The sequence below is a fragment of the Colletotrichum lupini genome, chromosome 6, assembly GCF_023278565.1.
Source record: "Colletotrichum lupini chromosome 6, complete sequence".
NCBI lineage: Eukaryota > Fungi > Ascomycota > Sordariomycetes > Glomerellales > Glomerellaceae > Colletotrichum > Colletotrichum lupini.
The window spans coordinates 3,255,517-3,275,016 of NC_064679.1; the positions used below are offsets into that span (position 1 = coordinate 3,255,517).

Here is a 19,500-nt window from a genome sequence, read left to right on the forward strand (position 1 = left end):
GAGTGGGCGGGCAGCTCTGTAGTTTTTTGGCGGGGTGGTTTGAAGATGGCAAGTGGTGGGATGGACAGCAATGCTTCTTGGGAGCTGGGAAGAGCTACGTAAGATGCGGGTTTTGGCTTAGGAATCGCTTAGCATGACTTGTGTTTGTATTACGGGATACACAGTAGCAAGGCGGGCGGGCGGGCTTCCAGGAACGAGGACCTTGCGATGCGGGGCAGAGCGGTTTGAGGTGCTTGCGTGCCTTGCACCTGCGAAGGGGAGCTGCGGGGCTCGGCGCCCTGGGAATTGACTACAGGAAACAGTACCTTAGCTTTGGCACGGGCGGTTGCTCCCATTAAGGCTATCGACTGGGACCAGCTGGCAAATCGGCCGTCGTGTTCTTGGACGGGAAGGGACGACTTACACACCTACTTCCTACGCTTGCTGTTGAGTACGTCCAGTCTCTTCTTGTTGCCTTTCTCCCAAGTCCAGATCCGCCGGATTCTTCTAACCTTCGTAACACCATCGTCTTGACAATTTTCCTTGTCGTTTTTCTCACATCGTCGTGTCCATATTGTCTGTCCCTTACTATCTAGTAATATCTTCTCCCTTTCGGGGCACCTGCTCTTGTCTTAGACGTCTGCACCGATCTCTTTGAGCCCTGTGTTCGTGCAGGATGTCAATATCTCAGCTACCACAAGCGACTGTTCGTCAGCTTGGCTCCTCTGTCGTCATCCCATCTCCTGTGTCACTTGTCAAGGAACTCGTAGACAATGCTATTGACGCCAATGCAAACCATATCGAGATCAGAACTTCCGCAAACGCAATAGACAAAATCCAGGTCAGAGACAACGGTCACGGTATTAGCTCAGAGGACTACGATGCTCTTGGACGCCGGTCCCACACCAGTAAGCTTCGGACTTTCGAGGAGCTTCAATGCAAGGGAGGCCAAACACTCGGCTTCCGCGGCGATGCCTTGGCAAGCGTAAATGCCGTCTCGAAGCTTACCATCACGACTAGAACGACCCGTGATCCAGTGGCGGTCTTGCTGGTACTAAACCCCAAGGGCGGTGGATTTACGGATAAGAAGCATGTTGCGGGCTCCGTTGGGACTACCGTCGACGTCTCGGACTTGTTTGCCAACATTCCGGTTCGCAGGCAACAAATTCTGAAGGAGAGCAAGAAAACATACGCACAGATCAAGGACCTCCTACAGGTATACGCACTCACTCGACCTCACATTAGACTCTGCTTGAAGGTCATAAAAAATGACAAGCTCTCGTGGTCTTATGCTCCAAGCAAAGACGGTGGCGTACGAGAGGCAGTTCTCCAAGTCTTTGGGTCCGAGCTAGTTTCGCAATGCGTCTAGAAGACGTTCAGCGGAACCACTCCTGCGATCTCAGCAGCGAAACCGGGAAGACCAGACACACCAGCATCCGTCATGAGACTCGAAGCTTTTCTCCCGAGAGCTGATGCCGATCCTTTGAAAGTGTCTGGCAAAGGTTACTTCATTTCCGTTGACTCGAGACCTATGGCCACCGCAGGGGGCACGATGAAGAAACTTGTCGATATTTACAAAAAACACCTGCGCGGCTGCGTCGTTCTTGACAATTCTTCCAAGTCCATTCCCAAGCCCTTCATACGCTTGAATGTCGAATGCAGGCTCGGAAGCTACGACCCCAACGTAACCACGGCCAAAGACGAGGTCATCTTTGCAAACGAGCCAAAATTACTGTCCCTATTCGAAGACATGTGCAAGGAGATATACCGAGCAACCGAGCCCGACATAACAGCTGAAGTGGTCACGGAAAGTCACCAAGGTGCATACGAGCGAGCTAGACATAAAAGTCCGGATCTTCTTCCAGACGACGACGAAGAGAACTATGACCTCCTGCAAGAATTGGTCTCGGTCGACGGGAAGAGTCAGGAAAGAGTACTGACCGGCCTGGGTTCCCCTGAAAGTGGACAGCAGCTGCCAGAACCCCCCGATAGAGAGCATTCACACGGTCGTAAAGCCGTGCCTGGGGTGGTGGAAGATCTGAGTTGTCCCGCTTCTGTGGATCACAGCTCAATAGATATCGAGTACAGCACTGTCATAAACAGTTCCCCTTCCTCAGACCCAGGGCAAGCACGAATTGGCCGAGGAGATGAGGCGGATACTCAGGAGGCAGTGCTCACCCAAACCCTCCTTCGGACTGGCTGGGAAGTGAATATGGCTAGAGACGAGACTGCCAGTCCCGAGGGTCAAACGCAGCTGGTTCTTCTGGGGCCTCCCAGCACTGACGTACACGAGCTCATCCAGTCACAAGTGGAACAGCAGACACAAAGAGAGGAACCAAACCCGTGGTCTTTGGCCAGGAAGGCGGCAGCAAACCATTCGGCTCGCCGCGAAAATATATCTGGCCTCCAATACACGGGCGAACAAAGGGACGGCGATACAACTCCTCGCCAGCAAGGCCATGCCCCCAATTTAGCAGATACTATGCAAGAAGCCGATGAAGTAGTCAGCCAAGAGATCGAAGATCGAAAATTTTCTCGTCAGCAGAAATTTCAACCCCATTGGGTACCTGCAGCAGCAAGGGAGGGTATTTACGAACCAGATACCTTGAAACCACCGATACTACAACACCCTACCGCCCCACCGACAAGTCATCAGATTCCAAGACACCGGGAACAGCGAAGAATTCCAAGAGATGAGGAGGCATTCCATTCATCTTTTACTGGACACGAAATCGAAGACCTGGAAATAATACCGCAGAGGGGCCCAGGTGTTCGCCAACGCATCGGTGCCAAGACGTCGTATCCCTTTGCGGATCTTGACGAGAGTAGTGTGCTTGGCACGCCTCCTCCGTCTTCCAGTCCATTGCGAATGCCATTCCGAGTACCTGCCCGCATTGAACAAGGTAGCAACCGTCATGGACGACAGGCATCGCTGAGGCCTGCCCAGGCTGCTCGGAGATTTGAGCCTCGTAGGGCAGACGGACTGAGACAAAGCAAGCTTGCCGTTAACACACGAAGAGATATACAGCACCCGGAGCTCAAGGATACATCAGGATTTTGCTTTCCTTCAATTGAGTCCAGAAGAGATAATTACAATGATGATGTCGAAGAGACGAGGAAGTCAAAGCATCGGTATAAGCAAGCCAGCCCAGATCCAAACGAGAGGCAGATGTTGGAGAGATTGAACGCTCTACGCCACAGAACTGAAGACGTGTATGTCGAAATTGCAGGTGAAGAACGCGGAAGATCACTCTCACGGAGAGCTACAACCACCCTGCCAGATATGTCTCCGCGAAGATACCTGAAGAAGAGACTGGCATCTAGGTCCAGGTCGAGAACCAAGATACACAAGAGAATGAGATCTGAGATGCTTCCATTTGAGAAGCTTTTCTCTGAGCCTCACACCCAAACACACTCACTTGCACTTGATCTACAAGATTTGCGGCAGGAGGTTGCCAATGCGTCTGATTTTGATCTTTACATCTCCAGAGGCATCCAGGAAGTGGCGTTTCACATGGGTAGGAATGAAATGGAGAATATCAGCAACAAGCTTCAAGAAATTGTGTGCGCCTGGGTGTATGAGAAGCATGGAGTTGAGGTGGAGCTCGAGGTTGATATTGGTGCATTGTGCGATGGAGAAGACATAGGAGTATAGTGTGATAAGTTTTCTTACTCTATGATGAGTGTCATATCCCTCGAGAGCCAGGCGTTAGGTCGCGTTACAAGGCGGCTTTGCTATGGGGCGAGTTATCACTATTTGTACACTGGGTTTTTACTTGCTTCATGTAGACAATGACAACCATAACTTACTTCAATGGCTGCACCCGTGCCTCACTTATTCTACATTTGCCCGGCTCATCCTCTAGTCTGCCTGTCTCATGCCCCACTGTATCTAGGCCAAGTCTTACCACCAAGAGCTTGTACACCATATCTACCCTGGAGAAGTCTTCAAGCAAGTGGCAGTTTTTGGATCATTCGTTTCTTCCACCCCAAGGCGTTCTACGTCTTACTTCACCTGGTGACAAGGGTCGTTATGAGAGATGGCAGTTGAACATTTCTGGACGAGAATATAGGTAGTGACAGAAGTAATGGCGTCGATAGATTTCCAACGTCAGCTACATAAAGTTGCTCCAAACGTCATAGTCAACCAGTGACTGGGCATTTTACAAAGAAAGGATGCTCTAGAAGACCACCAAGAAAGTCTGACCAAGGTAAGTAGAGATGGCACTACTTACTTTGATTGACATACTGTATGTGTATTTTATCATGCTAGGGCCATGGGCTTTCGTCACGTTATTAATATGCCCTAGCATTCAACGGAAGAAGTACTTCGCAAGAAAGAGTGTACTGGTATGCTTGATATGCTGCCTACTTACATGGCAACATATATCTATGGTTACAAACGGGGCCTTGGTGATATGAAAATTGCGGTTTACCTTGCCAGGGTAGCAATACTTTCTCACCCGAGGCAATGAGAAAACAATGAAGTTGGCCAAACTCCAGTCATGCCGTTCCAAGGGTACGTCACTCTAATGCGAAAGCAGCGGGGAAAATGGAAGGCTGGACGGAGAAAAAAAAAAGGAGGGGTGGATGGGGGCGGCACTGCCGATCAGAGGAGGTAACAATGATACGGGAGTCCACAAAACCAGGCCCCTTGGGCGAATACACGTAACTTGGTGTATACTCCGTACAAGGCTTCCTGTGAAATCTTTACGGGACTGGGACTGGTTTTCCGCGTTGAACGCAGTGGCACCAGTGTGAAGGAGACGACTCGGCTGGCTTGACATGACGATGGATCTCGGTTGTTGCTCCCACTGTGCTGCCACGTTTTGAGGGAGAGGGTTTGCTATTCCGCGGCCATGGCAGTGATGTCCACAATGAATATACAAGTGCCTTCCAGCCGGCCGAACCGCCCTCCCAGCGGGAGAGTGTGGAAACTCGGGAAGAGCCTGAGTGGTTGGAAGCATACTCCATGATGCAGCACGGCAACGGGTGGGGGGCTTGAGGAAGACGGCATCATCGTATTCCTGCTGTGCCGGTGCCTACCATTCTAGCACGCCTAGCTAGTGTGTAAAGGGCCGCAGTACTGTTGAACCTCTTCTGCAGCAACTTTTCGAGGTCTCTTCCTGACCACACCGTTCGGGCGTAAGGTGACACAGGACAAGTCTCTACCCATTTGACTCGGGTTGACCCCGTGGCTGACCCGTAACGGCTCATGTGAGGCGAACCCGGTGATGGCGCCCCACCGGGTCCGGCTTCCTGGCGTCCTGCCTGTCTCACATTAGGTTCCCGCGAGGTAAGGGCTGGACTGGCCTAGAAACAGTGTTCGGTGGTTGCGAAGCGGTGAGATATAGCAGACGGCTACAGGTCAGAGGGCAAGACCGGCCATTTCCTCAAAGAAGCTATACGATGGGAGATAAGGTGAGCACGCGGAGTGAGGCATGGCTGCTCGGGAACCAAGAGAATGAGTTGAAACCATGTTTCTCTGGATTGCGTGTTGGCATCTGTGAATTCCGCACAAGTTACCCTCATATCAACGGCTGAGATCCGGCCTGGGCAACACGGGGTTTCCGCGGCTACCAGTAAATATCTTAGCACTTCATCATGTAGACGGCCATCAAAAGAGAAGAAAGCTCGCAAGATTCGTGCTGTCGATTAAGGAGGCAACAGTCAGCATATCCTTAGCGACAGACCGTGAAGCAGGCGGCATGACTTGAAATCAGCTTCGTCGTCCGGGATGCGGCAACGATGGGGGCAAGTGGGGCTGAAGAGCGTCGTTCAGACAGCGTGATGGCACTCAAATCAGCGGTGCGAAATTATGCATAGGTACCATGCCGGGATAAGAGCCTCAAAGTCGTTGTCTGGAGCAAAAGAATCAAAGGTTGCCGAAAATAGCTATAACAGAAGTAAGCGAGACACATGGAGACTGGCTTGTGCAGAAGTTCGTATTGGGGACGCGAAGGAATCTGATTCCTATTTGTTGTCGCCACGGGTGGTGGAGGGAAAGGCGGTATGATTGGGTTGGTTGACTAGCGAGTTATCGCAATTGACGGATGACGGGTTTTGACGAAGAGAGTCCATGTTTCACTACCAAAGTTTGACGTACGTTTGCTTGAGATACTTACGCAAGCACGGCAAGGTTGGCAAAGTCAGTTGGGTAGGTTCTGTGTACCTAGATAATCGAGGTGGTGGCTTATTCTCAGTTTCGAGGTGATCATTCTGGCTTCTAGGCAGTGAGTGACTGAGCTGGCAGCGCATTGAGTCTGAAGTCTCATATTATAATGCAGTTCGAGTCGATTTTCTTTTTGAAGGGACGGACGATGATGTTTCGAGAGCATGCACGAGTATAGATACGATGGCTATGGCCAAGGATGTGTTGTGCGAATGAAGTGTCGAGTTGTGCAATTGGGGGTATAGCAGCCAGATGCTATGCATGGAGAACCCGTCAACCATGATTAAATGCTGGTCCATGCTGGCAGGTTTTTCTTGCTGTGCGTTGTAGTAGCTCGGGTTTCTGTGGCTCAGCCAGCAACAACATCGATAGGTATTCCTGGCCGTGGACGCTGGAGAAGCCCTCTGCTGGGATTGGAGCGTCGCACACGGCGCTGCGGGATGGACGATCCTCTGCGACGCATATGCCTAGGCAATTTGCTCAGTGTCTTGGAAACTGGGTCTGCCGGATTCATTGGGATCTCGATCCGGTGCCTTTCTTGGTTTTGCATCTCCCTCCATGGGGAATTGTGACGATGCTGCTAGTATTGATGCTCGTTTACCACGTAGCACGCAGAGTCTAGCTGGATGCTTGCCAGCATATAGAAGGGTACTGTATCGATCGGTGGTCTAGGTTTCGTCTGAAGTCGTAGTTCTGTCCTGCCACAGCCATGTTCAGTTGATGATCCTGGCAGATTGGCCCATGCGCGACTCTCTTCATCTCCGTCCAAATTGTTTCCCGAAGGCGAACAGTGTGTCGGTAACCGGAAGGGGAGACGAGGACAAGGGCAGAAATTTGTCGGCCAAGTGTGCCGTGTGCTTGTTACCGTAAGGTACTGTAGCATTGGACGGATACGCATAGAAGGTTGTCATTCTGGATGTAGTCAAGTTACAACAGAGTCCGCTCAAACACAGAAAGACAGGCGAACAGGTGTACTGCGTATGCTGGCGCTGTAAGCACGGGGACTGGAGATGCCCGTATGCAAGTCACAGATGCGATTGAACTGCCATCTCAGGCCTGAAGCGTGCTTGGGCTGTGCATGTCCTTGTCCTTGTATTGCTCTGCTCTGCCTGCTCTGCCTGCTCTGCCTGCTCTGCCTGCTCTGCCTGCTCTGCACGAGCTCACTGAGCGTTGTGGTACTGCTGGGTCACTTGATGGTTAGCGGAGGTGGTTTTGGTGATTAATCGGAGGACGATGCCTTACTTGACATGCCATGATGCCAGTAACACCTAAGGAATACCTAGATTGCATAGAGTTTGGCGTGTTATTTGGCACCATTGAGTGCGCGACGGATGGCATTAGCCACATCCAGGTCAGAGACAAGGTCTCACGCCAGCTGTTGGCGTTGAAATGGATCGAGGTGACCTAGCTTTGCGGAATTCCATCGGCACGTCATAGGGTGGCAGTCTTGGGTTTCAGGCCGGGCGCTAGACAAGCACTGCCATTGGGAAACCTTCTTCCCCTCGCCCTTGTCTTACCTTATGTACCGGCCCCCGTCGTCTGTCTGCTTTGGACGAGCCTAGGTTCGAGCGAGGTTTGCGCTGGAGAGCGATACAGATAGGTGGTGTACTCGCATGGTTCGTAGTTGGACAGTCTTGACAGTGTCCCTGCGTGAGGCCACTTTAGGTGTTCGTAGCCCCAAGAGAAAAGAAGGGGTCCAGGGTATTCATAGCGGCGAAGCGAAGACTAACGAGCGGACAAGCCATGTCTGGACCTTGTTAGTGAGTCGGCTGGGCGACGAGACGAATTGAGCAAATGGTCGGGTGGGCTCGTTGTGACATGCACTGGGCAGACAAAAGTAGGTACAGAATATTGAGGGCCCAGAGACCGAGAGAGAGTGTGTGTTCCGTAATAAGGTAGCCAATTTTCTCAGGTCGCTCCCACTTTTGGCTGACCTGACCTGAATTGAAATGGGTTGAGATGGGCCCAGGCTGGCAGGGACGGGGCTCGGCTGCGCCTTACTGAGTGGGGAACTGAACATCCATGGCCTGGCTGAGGGGGGTGTCCAACGGGCAGCCAACCGGCAACTTTGAATGCGCCTGGGGACCCCTTGGATTTGTGGCTTTTTGGGGGGAAGAATGATGCGGATGGATGGATTGATGGGGAGTGGAAGGGCAGGAACCTGAGAAGGAAACGGAACCCAGCGAGCAGGCACCCAGCAAACTGCCCCCTGGGACCTACCTACCTAACCTACCTAAGGTAAGCAGATGCTGTGAGGAAAGGAAGGAAAGGAAAGGAAAGGTACATCGGAGCAAGTACCTTCTCTCCTATCATACGAATACATTGGAAAATGTACTTTGAAGTTCGAACCTCCTAATCCTATCTCTTCACGTCTCTCTCCTGCGGCCTCGCCCTGGACGGTGCCGGGCAACTGGGCTGCTCCCAGCACTTGGCCAGCGCACTGATGAGTTCTCAATGGCCGACAGCACCGAGAACCGAAGACGAAGTGAACCTCCACTGGACTCATTCCATCCATCGTCTTACATACAATGTGTGAGCTGTCCGTGGCACGGGAGGGCGGCAGGGCGACAAGGGGCACCAAGGGCGAGTAAACGTGCGGACAAAAGACCCGAGAACATGAAGTGAGAACGCTCAGCCACATCCATCTTGCAGTAGAATCGTTTCCGTGTCGCACCTCAGGTCAGCTCTTTTACCTGCATCCCAGAGCAGAGCTGGGCTGAGCTGGTTGACCGATCCGCACCTCACAGGCTCACCTTGACAGGGGTATGGGCTTGAACGGGCATGGACAGGGGGTCTGCGAGGTACATTCTCCAAAGTCGCTTTTCGCAAAAGAAGGATGAGCAACCAGAGAAGGATCCCTGGTATCCGTACCTTCGGAGTACTCTTCCAAAGTACTTGCTCCCCCGGCTCACTCCAACTCTTCCTTCCATTGAGCTGCTCTCCCGCGCAACAACATCCCGTCTTTCCTGCCTGCACCTGCACCGCCGACACCACCGACACCGACACCACCACCACCACGACGCACACACACGTCGCTCAGTCAGACAGAGACACACCCACTCAGCCAACATTCCTCCCTCTCCCCTCCTTGAATTTTTCATTCTCCCATAGCACAGGCCAACCTACCACGCGACAAACACATCATCGGCCAGAAGCCAAATCGTACGGATACTGGAAGGAAAACAATTTGACAAAAGAATAGCAAGCTTGAGATCACGGTATTGCGCCCAACGAATCGAGGAACGAAATCACGGCGACAATACAATACGAGGCGACCGCTGCAGTGCCCCCAAGATGCCGGGATTTTAGCACACCACTCCCGTCTTTCTCCTCTTTGCCTCAGTGCGTCTTTCGTTCACCCCACGCCGCTTCATCCGTCCCGCTTGCCTCTGTAGCAGCGTTCGACTACACGCCAGGCGGGACGCCTGTCCGAAACATGCGAATGCCTCCATCTGCTCCTCCACGAGACCTACCCCATCCTGAGAGCGTTCCAAGACATGCAGTGATAGTCCACCCTGGACGTGGAAAGCGCGTTCCTTCGCTGTCATTCCAACTCGTCAAGTCTTTACATTCGCTGTCGAGGCAGAATCCTCGCTCGCCTCTTCAAGGATCCCAATATCCTTCATCACACTCGCTCACGATGGATAGAAGCCATGGTCGCCGATTATCGCCACTGCCATCTCGAATCCGTAGATCTATCGTGGACTCCTTCGGCGCGCTGCTCACCATCTTTCTCGCCTGCCTGCTGATAAGGCCTGCCACCGCAGTTCTGATCCCTTTCGACAACTGCCTGCCCGACAGCTACCGAAACTTCAATCCCTTGCCGCTGCAATGGAGTCCCGTATACGTAGACGCTCGCTTCGACACCGAAAACCCAGATCACCTTCTTCAAATCATCGTATGGGGCAATGTGTCTGGCTCTCTTTACAAGGTGGATTTGCCTGCAAAAGGCGATCCGCTCTGGAACGATCCTACCCACACGGATGGCAAAATTCTCGACTACACGAGGGAAGGGAACAAAGTCACAACTCTTGCCAGCAAGGTCAATTTCTTGACCTATGAGCCATTCAGCAACGTCTCTAGTTTCTGCAACTACAGCCTGGTCAATGGATCGTGTCCTCTTTCCCCTGTTTTCAATGACACGGCTATGTAAGTATCCCTTCGACCAAGGCAGTTTTGTCGCAAGTCAACTGACATCCTCAAGTACCTACCCGTACGGGAACTTGCCCTCCGTCAACATCACGGCAAAGATGGATTCATCATATGCCTTTACTTCCCTAGCTGCGACATTGCAAGTCATCTACGGTGACGACTCTGCCAAACATATCGCGTGTGCCTCCGCCACTGTAACTCCGGATCTTGGGAGCATACGCGATCTTCTGCGTTATCTGCCGCTTGTTGTTCTGCTCTTCGTAGGATTTGCGACCATGTTCGCCTCCGTATTCAGCCCGTGGGGTTCGACAGATATATTTCACTGGACGACTAATTATGGACGAGATGCTGATCTATTGCGCCTGGTGACCCCGGGATTTGGAGACTGCCTTCAGTACATCCAATTTGTGGCTCTTACCGGAGGACTTACTCTCAACTATCCCGGATTTTACCAACCGGTTGTCAGCCAGGTGGGTTGGTCCGCCCTGATGTTCAACGAGAGCTTCGTGAGCAAGTCCCCAGGCTGGCAAGCAATTCAAGACGGCATTTACGTGACCAATGGCACCTATGGACTGCACCAGTATGCACAGATGGTGGGTATGACCGATGTCGAAGATATTTGGGCGGGAACCATGGTCTGGGTCTGCGTCATCGTTGCGGCCCTTTTCGTTCTCATCCAAATCGGCTTTTTCTTCCGATGGGTGCTCCGTTTCATCAGCGATACCCCCGAAGAGGACCTCCGTGCTAAGAACATCCCGTTTTCTGTGGGTAATGTCGTGCGTGTCGTCTTCAATTACCTTCTGCTGCCCATCGTGGCACTGTCGACATTTCAACTAGTGGTTGCCAGTCAGTCGCGCGAGTTTGCTGTTGCTCTAGCTGTCATCACCCTTCTCATGCTGGTATGCTTTGCCGCATGGCTCCTTTATCTGATCTTCAGGACTCGGCCCCGGGCCGTCTTATTCGATGATCTACCGACGGTATTGCTTTATGGGCCCCTTTACAACACCTACTCGGACGAGGCAGCAGCATTTGCGCTTATTCCTGTTACGCTCACCTTCATACGCGGCATTGCGATCGGCGCCGTGCAGCCTGTTGGCATCGCACAAATCGTTCTGCTTGCCATTTGTGAAGTCGTTCACCTCTTGACGCTTCACGCCTTCAGACCTTTCCAGTCTCCGACATCTATGAACGCCTACCACACGCTCTTTTCTGCCTTGCGGTTCACCACCGTCATGCTCATGGTCGCGTTCGTACCGCAAATGGGTGTTACGGAAGGTCCTAAAGGATGGATCGGCTACACCATTCTTCTTATTCACGCCTGTGTGCTGGTTCTGGGATTCTTCCTGAACGCACTGCAAACAATCATAGAGGTAACTGCAAGGCTAATGGGTGCTGGAGGAGACGACACACGGGGTCTGCAGCGGGGCGGGCTATCAAAGATATTCGGCATGCGACAACTGCAACGTCGTACCTCTCGAAGGGAAAATGGTCCTTCAAGAGCTAGCCAACTGTCGACGACGGGCATGCTCGACGCTGACGAAAACTCAAAGACTGGATACGTCATGCGGGGTGGCAGATTGAGAAGCGAGTCGGCGGGAAGTGGCTTCCTCCTCAGAAGCCAGCAAGGGAGTTCTTCCGCACTAGACAGCATCGACCCGTATACCGGCCAAGCTCGCAACTTCGACAGTGGTAGCAACTTTACGCCGACAACACCAGGTGAAGTTAGTACATTCTCTTTCTTGCCGTCACCTGCTGCAGCCACACGACCTCCCGCTGCTGTCACCGTCGAATCTGCCGATCCTTACTATCGACCTCCGCGACGGCGTGGCGACACTCTCAATGGATCATCCACGTCCCTTCCTCACAGGACCTCCGTCGCAGACTCTCGACGGTACAGCCAGGGGGGAGCACACCTCGGCGACACTACAGCAGACTTGGAAGCACAACTGTCAAAGGGCCCAACACCCGCCCCCCAAGCCATCAACTTGACTCCGAGAGCAGATTACTCAACGAGAGAAGTGGACTTCTACTACGGCGTTCGAGGACCCGCTCTCAACTCGGAGGGCATCGGCCGTAAACTGAGAACTGGCCCGGCCGACCCGACCAAACCAATGGCTACTGCTGCAGGATGGTTCCGCAACATGTTTGGGGGCAAAACAAAGGAGAAGGGCAAAGGATTCGAAGTTGTGCGAAGCTCGCGGATGCCACCGGCCATGCGTGCAGCCGCCGACGCAGAGTACGACGCCGAGCCCCCACCAGAGGGAATACCGGTGGCCATGGGTGTTTTGAGAAACGGGCCCATTGAATCGGATGACGATGAACCGAAGAACAAAGCGGCACGGAAGCACCCCGAGAATGCAGAGAACTCGGAAAACCTGCTCAACGATGATGGTGTTTCGGTCATCTCGGTCGAATCGGAAATCGAAGAAATCGGAATACAGAAAGTGTCTGATGCACCACCAACCTTGCCAGGCATCGCGAGTTCTGGCAGCTTCAAGCTGCCCAGTAGGGTCCCTTCCAAGGCAAGCAGATCAGCCTCACAGAAACACAGGCGCCAATCCACGGAGTCGGACATACCCGAAATACCTCGGAAAAGCTCAAAGAGAGATTCTGGCATGGGTCGGGGGCATTCCCCAGCTCCATCGTTCAACCTTATACCGCCAACGTCGCCTGCTGGGCCATTACATGGCGAGCCTTCAGGAAGCACAACGGCACAGGGTAGCCTAACGTCGTCTCCAAACCCCGGGCGACTTCCCTTCGAGCGAACAGAATCTCATCAAAAACGACTCTCTTCCAACGGTTCATCCCTGGAAGAATTTAACATCCGTAGAACGCCAAGCACCGAGCGGCCAACCAGCTATGGGGTAGTCGCGCAGCACAGCATTAGCAGAGTCGACCCTGGCTCCGATCAGCATGTCGATCTACTCGGCACTTCTGCCGAGCTCGTCGACGAACGAGGGTCTTCCAGCAGGAGCTCGTCGGCGGGAGCCAGAGGTCAGTAGGGCAGGTTGTGACTTTACTAATGCGTACTTTCCTTTTTTCTTTCTATTTCATTCTGTCTAGGTCACTTGATGCCATCTCAAGGTGGTTAATGAGTCTCATTGTACACGATGTGTAAATTCACAAGAGGGGCTAATTCCTCTGAGCAAGCGGAGCGGGATATGGTCGGGAACGGAGTACGGTTGGTTCAATTGTCCTTGGTGATTATTAGCGACGGCGTCTCAAAAACTGGACCAGGCTGGTATCTGATGGGCGGCCTGCCATGCTTATCATCGAGGATCTCGTTATTTTATGGACGATGGCGGGGCCAGGAATTATATCTAGTTATGACACTGCCTCACCAGGTTGCTCAGTCCCAGATCAACATCTTAATGAATGACTATTCTTTTCACTTGCTCGTAGTATATCGCAGTCCCACGGAGTTATGCTCTCAGAGTTGCCGTAAACCATGCAGCTGGGTTCGGCTGGGCTATTACGGTACGGAACAGTCGGCTTTTTTCTCGGTCTTGGGTACGCCGGACTACGATGGTCTATTACAGGTACACCATGTAAACTTTAGTGATTTACTGAGCCACTAAGGTTGACGTTGATCCCAGTCTGACGATCAAGAATACCATGATTAAAGGTGAAAAAGGTAATTGGGTCTAACTACCTAGTTCACCACCCAACTATAGCGCGTCGGTGGGGATCGGTGAGGATCGGTGAGTGGGAGGTTCTCGGTGTCGAATAACCCCGCCATCGTCATGGCGTTATCGATAAGATCACAACGATGCGATAAGAATTTTTTTCGACTGGTCCAGTTTGAACCCGCCATTGCGACTCTGCCTTGCCTCATGAGTGCAGCTCATTCCTCACTCATATTGATCAATTAGATTCCTTACAACGCATTCATGAAAATTTCATAAACCTTCAGTCAAGAATTATCAGATACTTCTTCGCCCGAACAGCAAATATTCTCAAAACAAAATGGCGCCAACTCGCCCCAACAAAAAGTCAAAAAAGAGAACACAAAAGAAGCCCGCCAACGCGGCTCACAAGCTAGTCGAAGCCGCCACAAAACTGACAGAAGGAGACTTGGAGAGCGCCTACTCAGCTGGCAAGGAAGCCCTCGATGTCACAGGCGCAGGGGGCGACTATGAGCTGGCGGCGTTGAACCTCCTGGGCCAAATCAGCATCGAGATGGGCGAGGTCGACGAGGCGAGGGCGTACTTCTTGCGCGCCGTCGAGCTGGACCCCGAAGGCGCCCTCGACGAGCGCATAGGCGGCGGGCCGGAAAAGTTTCTCTGGCTCGCGCAGCTCAGCGAGGAGGGAGGGCAGGATAGCGTCAACTGGTTCGACAAGGGCGCGCAGTCGCTGCGGGGCCAGATCCAGGCGCTTGTGGACGTCGGCGACAAGAAGCGCAGCGCCGAGCAGGGGACGGCGCTCGAGGAGAAGAAGCAGAAGCTGGGCGGGACGCTGTGCGCCGTGGCCGAGGTGTACATGACGGACCTGTCGTGGGAGGCGGACGCGGAGCAGAGGTGCGAGGCGCTCGTCACCGAGGCAGGACTGGTCGCGCCCGACTCGGCCGAGACGTGGCAGACGGTGGCCAACGTGCGGATATCGCAGGAGAAGATTGACGAGGCCAGGGCGGCGCTGACGAGGAGTCTGGAGCTGTGGGTCGACTTGCCGCCGCTGGATCCCAACGTCCCGGCGTTCCCTACGCGCATCAGCCTAGTGCGGCTGCTGCTCGAGGTGGAGATGGAGCAGGAGGCGATTGAGGTTCTCGAGAGGCTTGTCGGCGATGATGACCAGAGTGTCGAGGCGTGGTATCTCGGCGGGTGGGCTCTGTTTATTGCGGGCGAGAAGGTCAAAGCCAAGGGCGAGGCGGCCAAGCTGGGCGAGGACGAGGAGGACTGGAAGGTTACGTGGGATACGGCTCGGCGGTGGTTGATGCGCTGCTTGAAGCTGTACGAGGCTCAGGAGTACGAGGACGAGAGGCTGGGCGAGCACGCCAAGGAGCTGTTTGCCTCTATCAACAAGGAGCTCGGCGAGCCCCCGGCTGGCGCAGAGGATGAGGAGTACGACGATGGTTGGGAAGATGCCGGTAGTGATGATGGCGAGGCGATGGAAGAGTAAATGGCGGCATGGCATGGCTTGGCACCTTCATATAAGACAACAACGTTGATGATAAACGTTATGAACACTGGGAAGTTTTCTTCATCGACTGGGCACTTGGGAGTTTGGAGTTTGGTACTAGGAAAAGTTGTCAAAAGTCATGAGGTCCCTCTTTCTCCGCAAGAGGGGTCGTTCATCGAGGCATATATAGATGAGGTTCGAGAGCCACAACCGCAACCATTTTCTTCTTCGATTGCCCATTTCCAAAAAAAAAAAAACGCCAAGTAAATGCACTGGATTTGTTTTTCCCTTCATGACGGGTGCTATACCGCCTCAACCTTGAGCTTCTCGACACCCTCCGCCAGCCCCCCTTCTTCCTCGTCATCAAAGTCAGCCTTACTAGCGAGGCCACGCTCCCATAGTTGTCTGCCCGTCAGCTTGACCGGTTCCTTGACCTTGGCCTTCTTCAACTCGGCGAGGCGCTCCTCCTCTTCCTTCTCCTTCAACTCCTTCATCTCCTTGATGAAATCATCGCGCCACTTGAGGAACGTCTCGGGTGTCACGGGTGTTCCGTGGAACTTCTTGTTCTCCTCGCGCTCGGCGGCAGCGGCCCGCTCTTCCTTCTCCTTCTCCTTCTCCTGCTTGCGCTCCTCGACGAGCATCTCTGCTGCCTCCTTCAGAGCCGATACGAGGGAGAAGACCATAGCCATGCCTAGGTTCTCCTGAATCGTCTCCTCGAGACCTTGGAGGAGCCGCTCCTTGTCCTCCGCCACGCTGAACCACTCGTAGGGCGCGGCATCACGCACGGATTGCAGGTCGAGGGTGGGTGGCTCGTCGGGGTATGCGTCTGGGTATCGGACCTGAAGGAACATTGTTGGCGGGTCCTCCTCTTCGCCGGGGATGTCTAGGGCGATTTGTATTCTGAACTCTGTCTCTGAGATATCTGTGATCCGGGGTTTAGTGGATGGGCTGGCTCAAGGTGGCATGGTGGGGTAATCGTACCGGTGATCTCATCTGGAAAGATGGATTCGAGCACCTCGCGCTCCTCAACTTGTTCCTCGCGCCCCATTCTGAGTGTCTGTATCTTCGAGGCGCGTTCTGGGAGCTTGGGACAATGCGCTGGTTGCTGGTTTGTTACTACAAGACGCTGTTGAAGATGTAGCTGGCGGCTCAAAGATGGCCGTTGATGGCAGAGAGGTACGTACATGCAAGGTGGTGGGGTGGTGAGTTGAATCCAGCTTAGCGTGGTTCTGACCGCCCGGCAATTCAAATAAAAATTTCAGAAATTCCCTAAGCAATTGCGACCGCTGTAAGTTCCCACCCGTGCAGTCCAGTCGCTCTGCTTTCTTTGTACGCCGAGAAAACGTTCACACTTTGCGATCGATATTCCGGCTGTCCACCACAACCACAACAGCCAGCCAATTCCACACAATGGCTTCCACCGGTGTCAAGAGAAAGAGTGCCCCTGCCGCTGGTAAGGGTGCTGCCGACGGCAAATTCAACAAGAAGGCCAAGGTCGAGTCGAAGAAGAAGGCCCAACCCGTCGAGACCCCCGAGGAAGACGATGAGGGAAGTTTCGAGGATGACTCTGAGGACTCGGACGACGGCGGTGTCCAGCTCACCCCTCGCGATCGTGCCCAGCAGGCTCAGGCCAAGGACAAGAAGGATGGCGCCAATGGCGCCGACAAGAACAAGAACTTTGAGAGAGGTAAGGAACCTAGGCGATGCAGTGCCTGACTGGCGCAAGCTTGCGATTGTGCTGACTGTGGGATTTACAACAGGTCAAAACTCGAGAGAGTCCCATGCCATCCAAAAGAAGCTCGCCCTGGAGCGCAAGATGGCCAAGCCCCTCGCCGACGAACTCGCTCGAACCAAGAAGATCTGGGAGAGGTTGAGGAGGAAGTCCCACGTTCCGTCCGAGGAGCGGAAGCAGCTAGTCGATGAGCTCTTCACCATCATCACCGGCCGCGTCAAGGAATTCGTCCTCAAGCATGACGCCACACGCGCTGTTCAGACCGCCCTTAAGTACGCCACGGCTACCCAACGGAAACAAATTACCCGCGAGCTGCAGGGCACCTACACCCAGCTTGCCGAGAGCCGGTATGCCAAGTTCCTCATCGCCAAGATGGTGGTGCAGGCCGACGGCGAGATCAAGGATCTCATCATCCCCGAGTTTTACGGTAAGGTGCGGAAGTTGATCAACCACCCCGAGGCTTCATGGATCTTGGACGACATCTACAGACAAATCGCGACGAAGGAGCAGAAGGCCATCCTTCTGAGAGAATGGTACGGACCCGAGTTTGCCCTCCTCGAGCGCAGCAAGGACGAGAAGCCGACTTCCGACCTCGCGACTATCCTCGAGCAGAACCCCAGCAAAAAAGCCTACATCCTCAAGAGTCTCAACGACATGATCAACTCGCTGGTTCAGAAGAAGATGACTGGTTTCACGATGCTTCACGACGCCATGTTGCAGTACTTCCTCAATGTCGAGCCCGGCACGGAAAACTTCAACCTGTTTGTTGAGATGATCAAGGACGACGAGGAGGGTGATTTGCTGAAGAACATGGCCTTCACCCGCTCTGGATCCCGTTTGGTGGCTCTGCTTCTGGCCCACGGTTCCTCCAAGGACCGCAGAAACTTGCTCAAGGCATACAAAGACAACTTCGTGCTGATGTCGGGTGACCCCAACGCTCACATTGTGATCCTCACCGCTTTCGATGTCATTGATGACACGAAGATGTCATCAAAGGCCATCTTCCCCGAGCTGATTGGCGACGACAAGGAGAAGGCGACAGACAACATCGTTGTTTCTACATCAAATCCCTTCGCCAAGGCCACGCTTCTGTATCTGTTGGAGGGCCAGACCCGCGCTCTCTTCTCCGATAACATGAGCGACGACCTTGCGATTCTCAAGGAGGTTCATGCAATTCGCCAAACCACCAGTAAGAAGGACGCCGAGATAAGAAGGAAAGAGTTGGTTGCTGTTATGTCACCTGCGCTCATTACTGCCGTTGTCGAGGCTGCACCGGCTTTGGTCGCAGACCCCTTCGGTTGCCAGCTGGTTGCGGACGTGCTGCTCTCTGCGGAGGGTGACAAGACGGCAGCTCTTGAGGCCGTAGCAGCGGTCGCTGAGGGCGACCCTGGCGCGGAGCCCATGGAGGTAGAAGGTGTCCCTACCCCTGTCCACGTCTCGCGGACAGCATTTGGAGGCCGGTTGATCAAGACGCTTATTGCAGGAGGCAAGTTCAACAAGGAGACCGGCAAGGTCGAGCCCGTTGAGCCGCCATTGAAGTTCGCCGATATCCTGTACCCGATCATCAAGGACTATATTGTGGACTGGGCCACGGGCCCAAGTTCCTTTGTCGTTCTCAACATGTTGGAAGCCGAGGACTTTAGCCATGCTGCTGAGCTGAAGAAGACGCTCAAGAAGCACAAGAAAGACCTGCAGAAGGCTGCCACTGAAGAGACGGCCGAGCAGAAGGAGGCCAAGGAGGCCAGAGCCCAAAAGGATAGCGAGAAGGGCGAGAAGGGCGCAAAGAAGGGCAAAAAGGGTGCAAAGAAGGCAGACAAGCCTGTAGGCAACCTTGGCAGCAAGCTTCTGTTGGAGAAGTTGTAAGCGATACCGTATAAAACGTAACCGGACTGGCGAGCCAAAAGTTCTTCCCAATGTTTTGAAATACCCACACAGGCGTGGCAGTCTGACTACCTGGTGTGTCGATGGCGTGCAATAGGTTTAGCTGGAGTGGTGGCATTAATAGATGGAGTTGGTTTGGCTGGTTTTTGATTCAAAGCTTTTGGGCGTTGCCCGCCCATCGAGCGGGGACATGTTTTCTCCATCGCAACCGTCCTTGATTGAGATCTAGCCGCGCATCTGAGCCTTTCCCGTCGGCTAGGGGCCACCCGTTTATGCCGACCACTGTCTCGGACCGTGACGCGGTGGCAGAAGTAACGGGTCTGATGCATTTGGCATTCGGGCTTGTGCGACGTTGCTGTTCCGTTTCCGTCTTCTGGTGATTCTGGCCCTTGCGTCTTTTCGCGAGGGGCTACATTCGACCCATACCTAGCGAAGCACTCATCCGCGAGCAAACACCAACGCAGTCGTC

At 53.6% G+C, this 19,500-nt stretch overlaps 5 protein-coding genes across 5 annotated transcripts; 4 read left to right on the top strand and 1 right to left on the bottom strand.

The window, feature by feature from the left end:
* Window positions 1-655: 655 nt before the first annotated feature.
* CLUP02_12484 (DNA mismatch repair protein mutL) lies at window positions 656-3,634 on the top strand (the record flags this gene model as incomplete). Its single annotated transcript, XM_049291448.1, has 2 exons — window positions 656-1,195; window positions 1,349-3,634. 2 exons carry the CDS (start codon window positions 656-658, stop codon window positions 3,632-3,634), a joined length of 2,826 nt encoding a protein of 941 aa, XP_049148593.1.
* Window positions 3,635-8,987: 5,353 nt separating this feature from the next.
* On the top strand, window positions 8,988-13,395 carry CLUP02_12485 (uncharacterized protein; the record flags this gene model as incomplete). Its single annotated transcript, XM_049291449.1, has 4 exons — window positions 8,988-9,313; window positions 9,392-10,300; window positions 10,356-13,297; window positions 13,367-13,395. The coding sequence occupies 4 exons, from the start codon at window positions 8,988-8,990 to the stop codon at window positions 13,393-13,395; spliced, it is 4,206 nt and encodes a 1,401-aa protein (XP_049148594.1).
* Window positions 13,396-14,269: 874 nt separating this feature from the next.
* On the top strand, window positions 14,270-15,418 carry CLUP02_12486 (TPR domain-containing protein; the record flags this gene model as incomplete). Its single annotated transcript, XM_049291450.1, has 1 exon — window positions 14,270-15,418. One exon carries the CDS (start codon window positions 14,270-14,272, stop codon window positions 15,416-15,418), a length of 1,149 nt encoding a protein of 382 aa, XP_049148595.1.
* A 302-nt stretch (window positions 15,419-15,720) lies between these two features.
* On the bottom strand, window positions 15,721-16,604 carry CLUP02_12487 (RWD repeat domain-containing protein; the record flags this gene model as incomplete). Its single annotated transcript, XM_049291451.1, has 2 exons — window positions 15,721-16,340; window positions 16,400-16,604. 2 exons carry the CDS (start codon window positions 16,602-16,604, stop codon window positions 15,721-15,723), a joined length of 825 nt encoding a protein of 274 aa, XP_049148596.1.
* Window positions 16,605-16,828: 224 nt separating this feature from the next.
* CLUP02_12488 (CPL domain-containing protein) lies at window positions 16,829-19,013 on the top strand (the record flags this gene model as incomplete). Its single annotated transcript, XM_049291452.1, has 2 exons — window positions 16,829-17,105; window positions 17,179-19,013. The coding sequence occupies 2 exons, from the start codon at window positions 16,829-16,831 to the stop codon at window positions 19,011-19,013; spliced, it is 2,112 nt and encodes a 703-aa protein (XP_049148597.1).
* Between the last annotated feature and the right edge of the window lie 487 nt (window positions 19,014-19,500).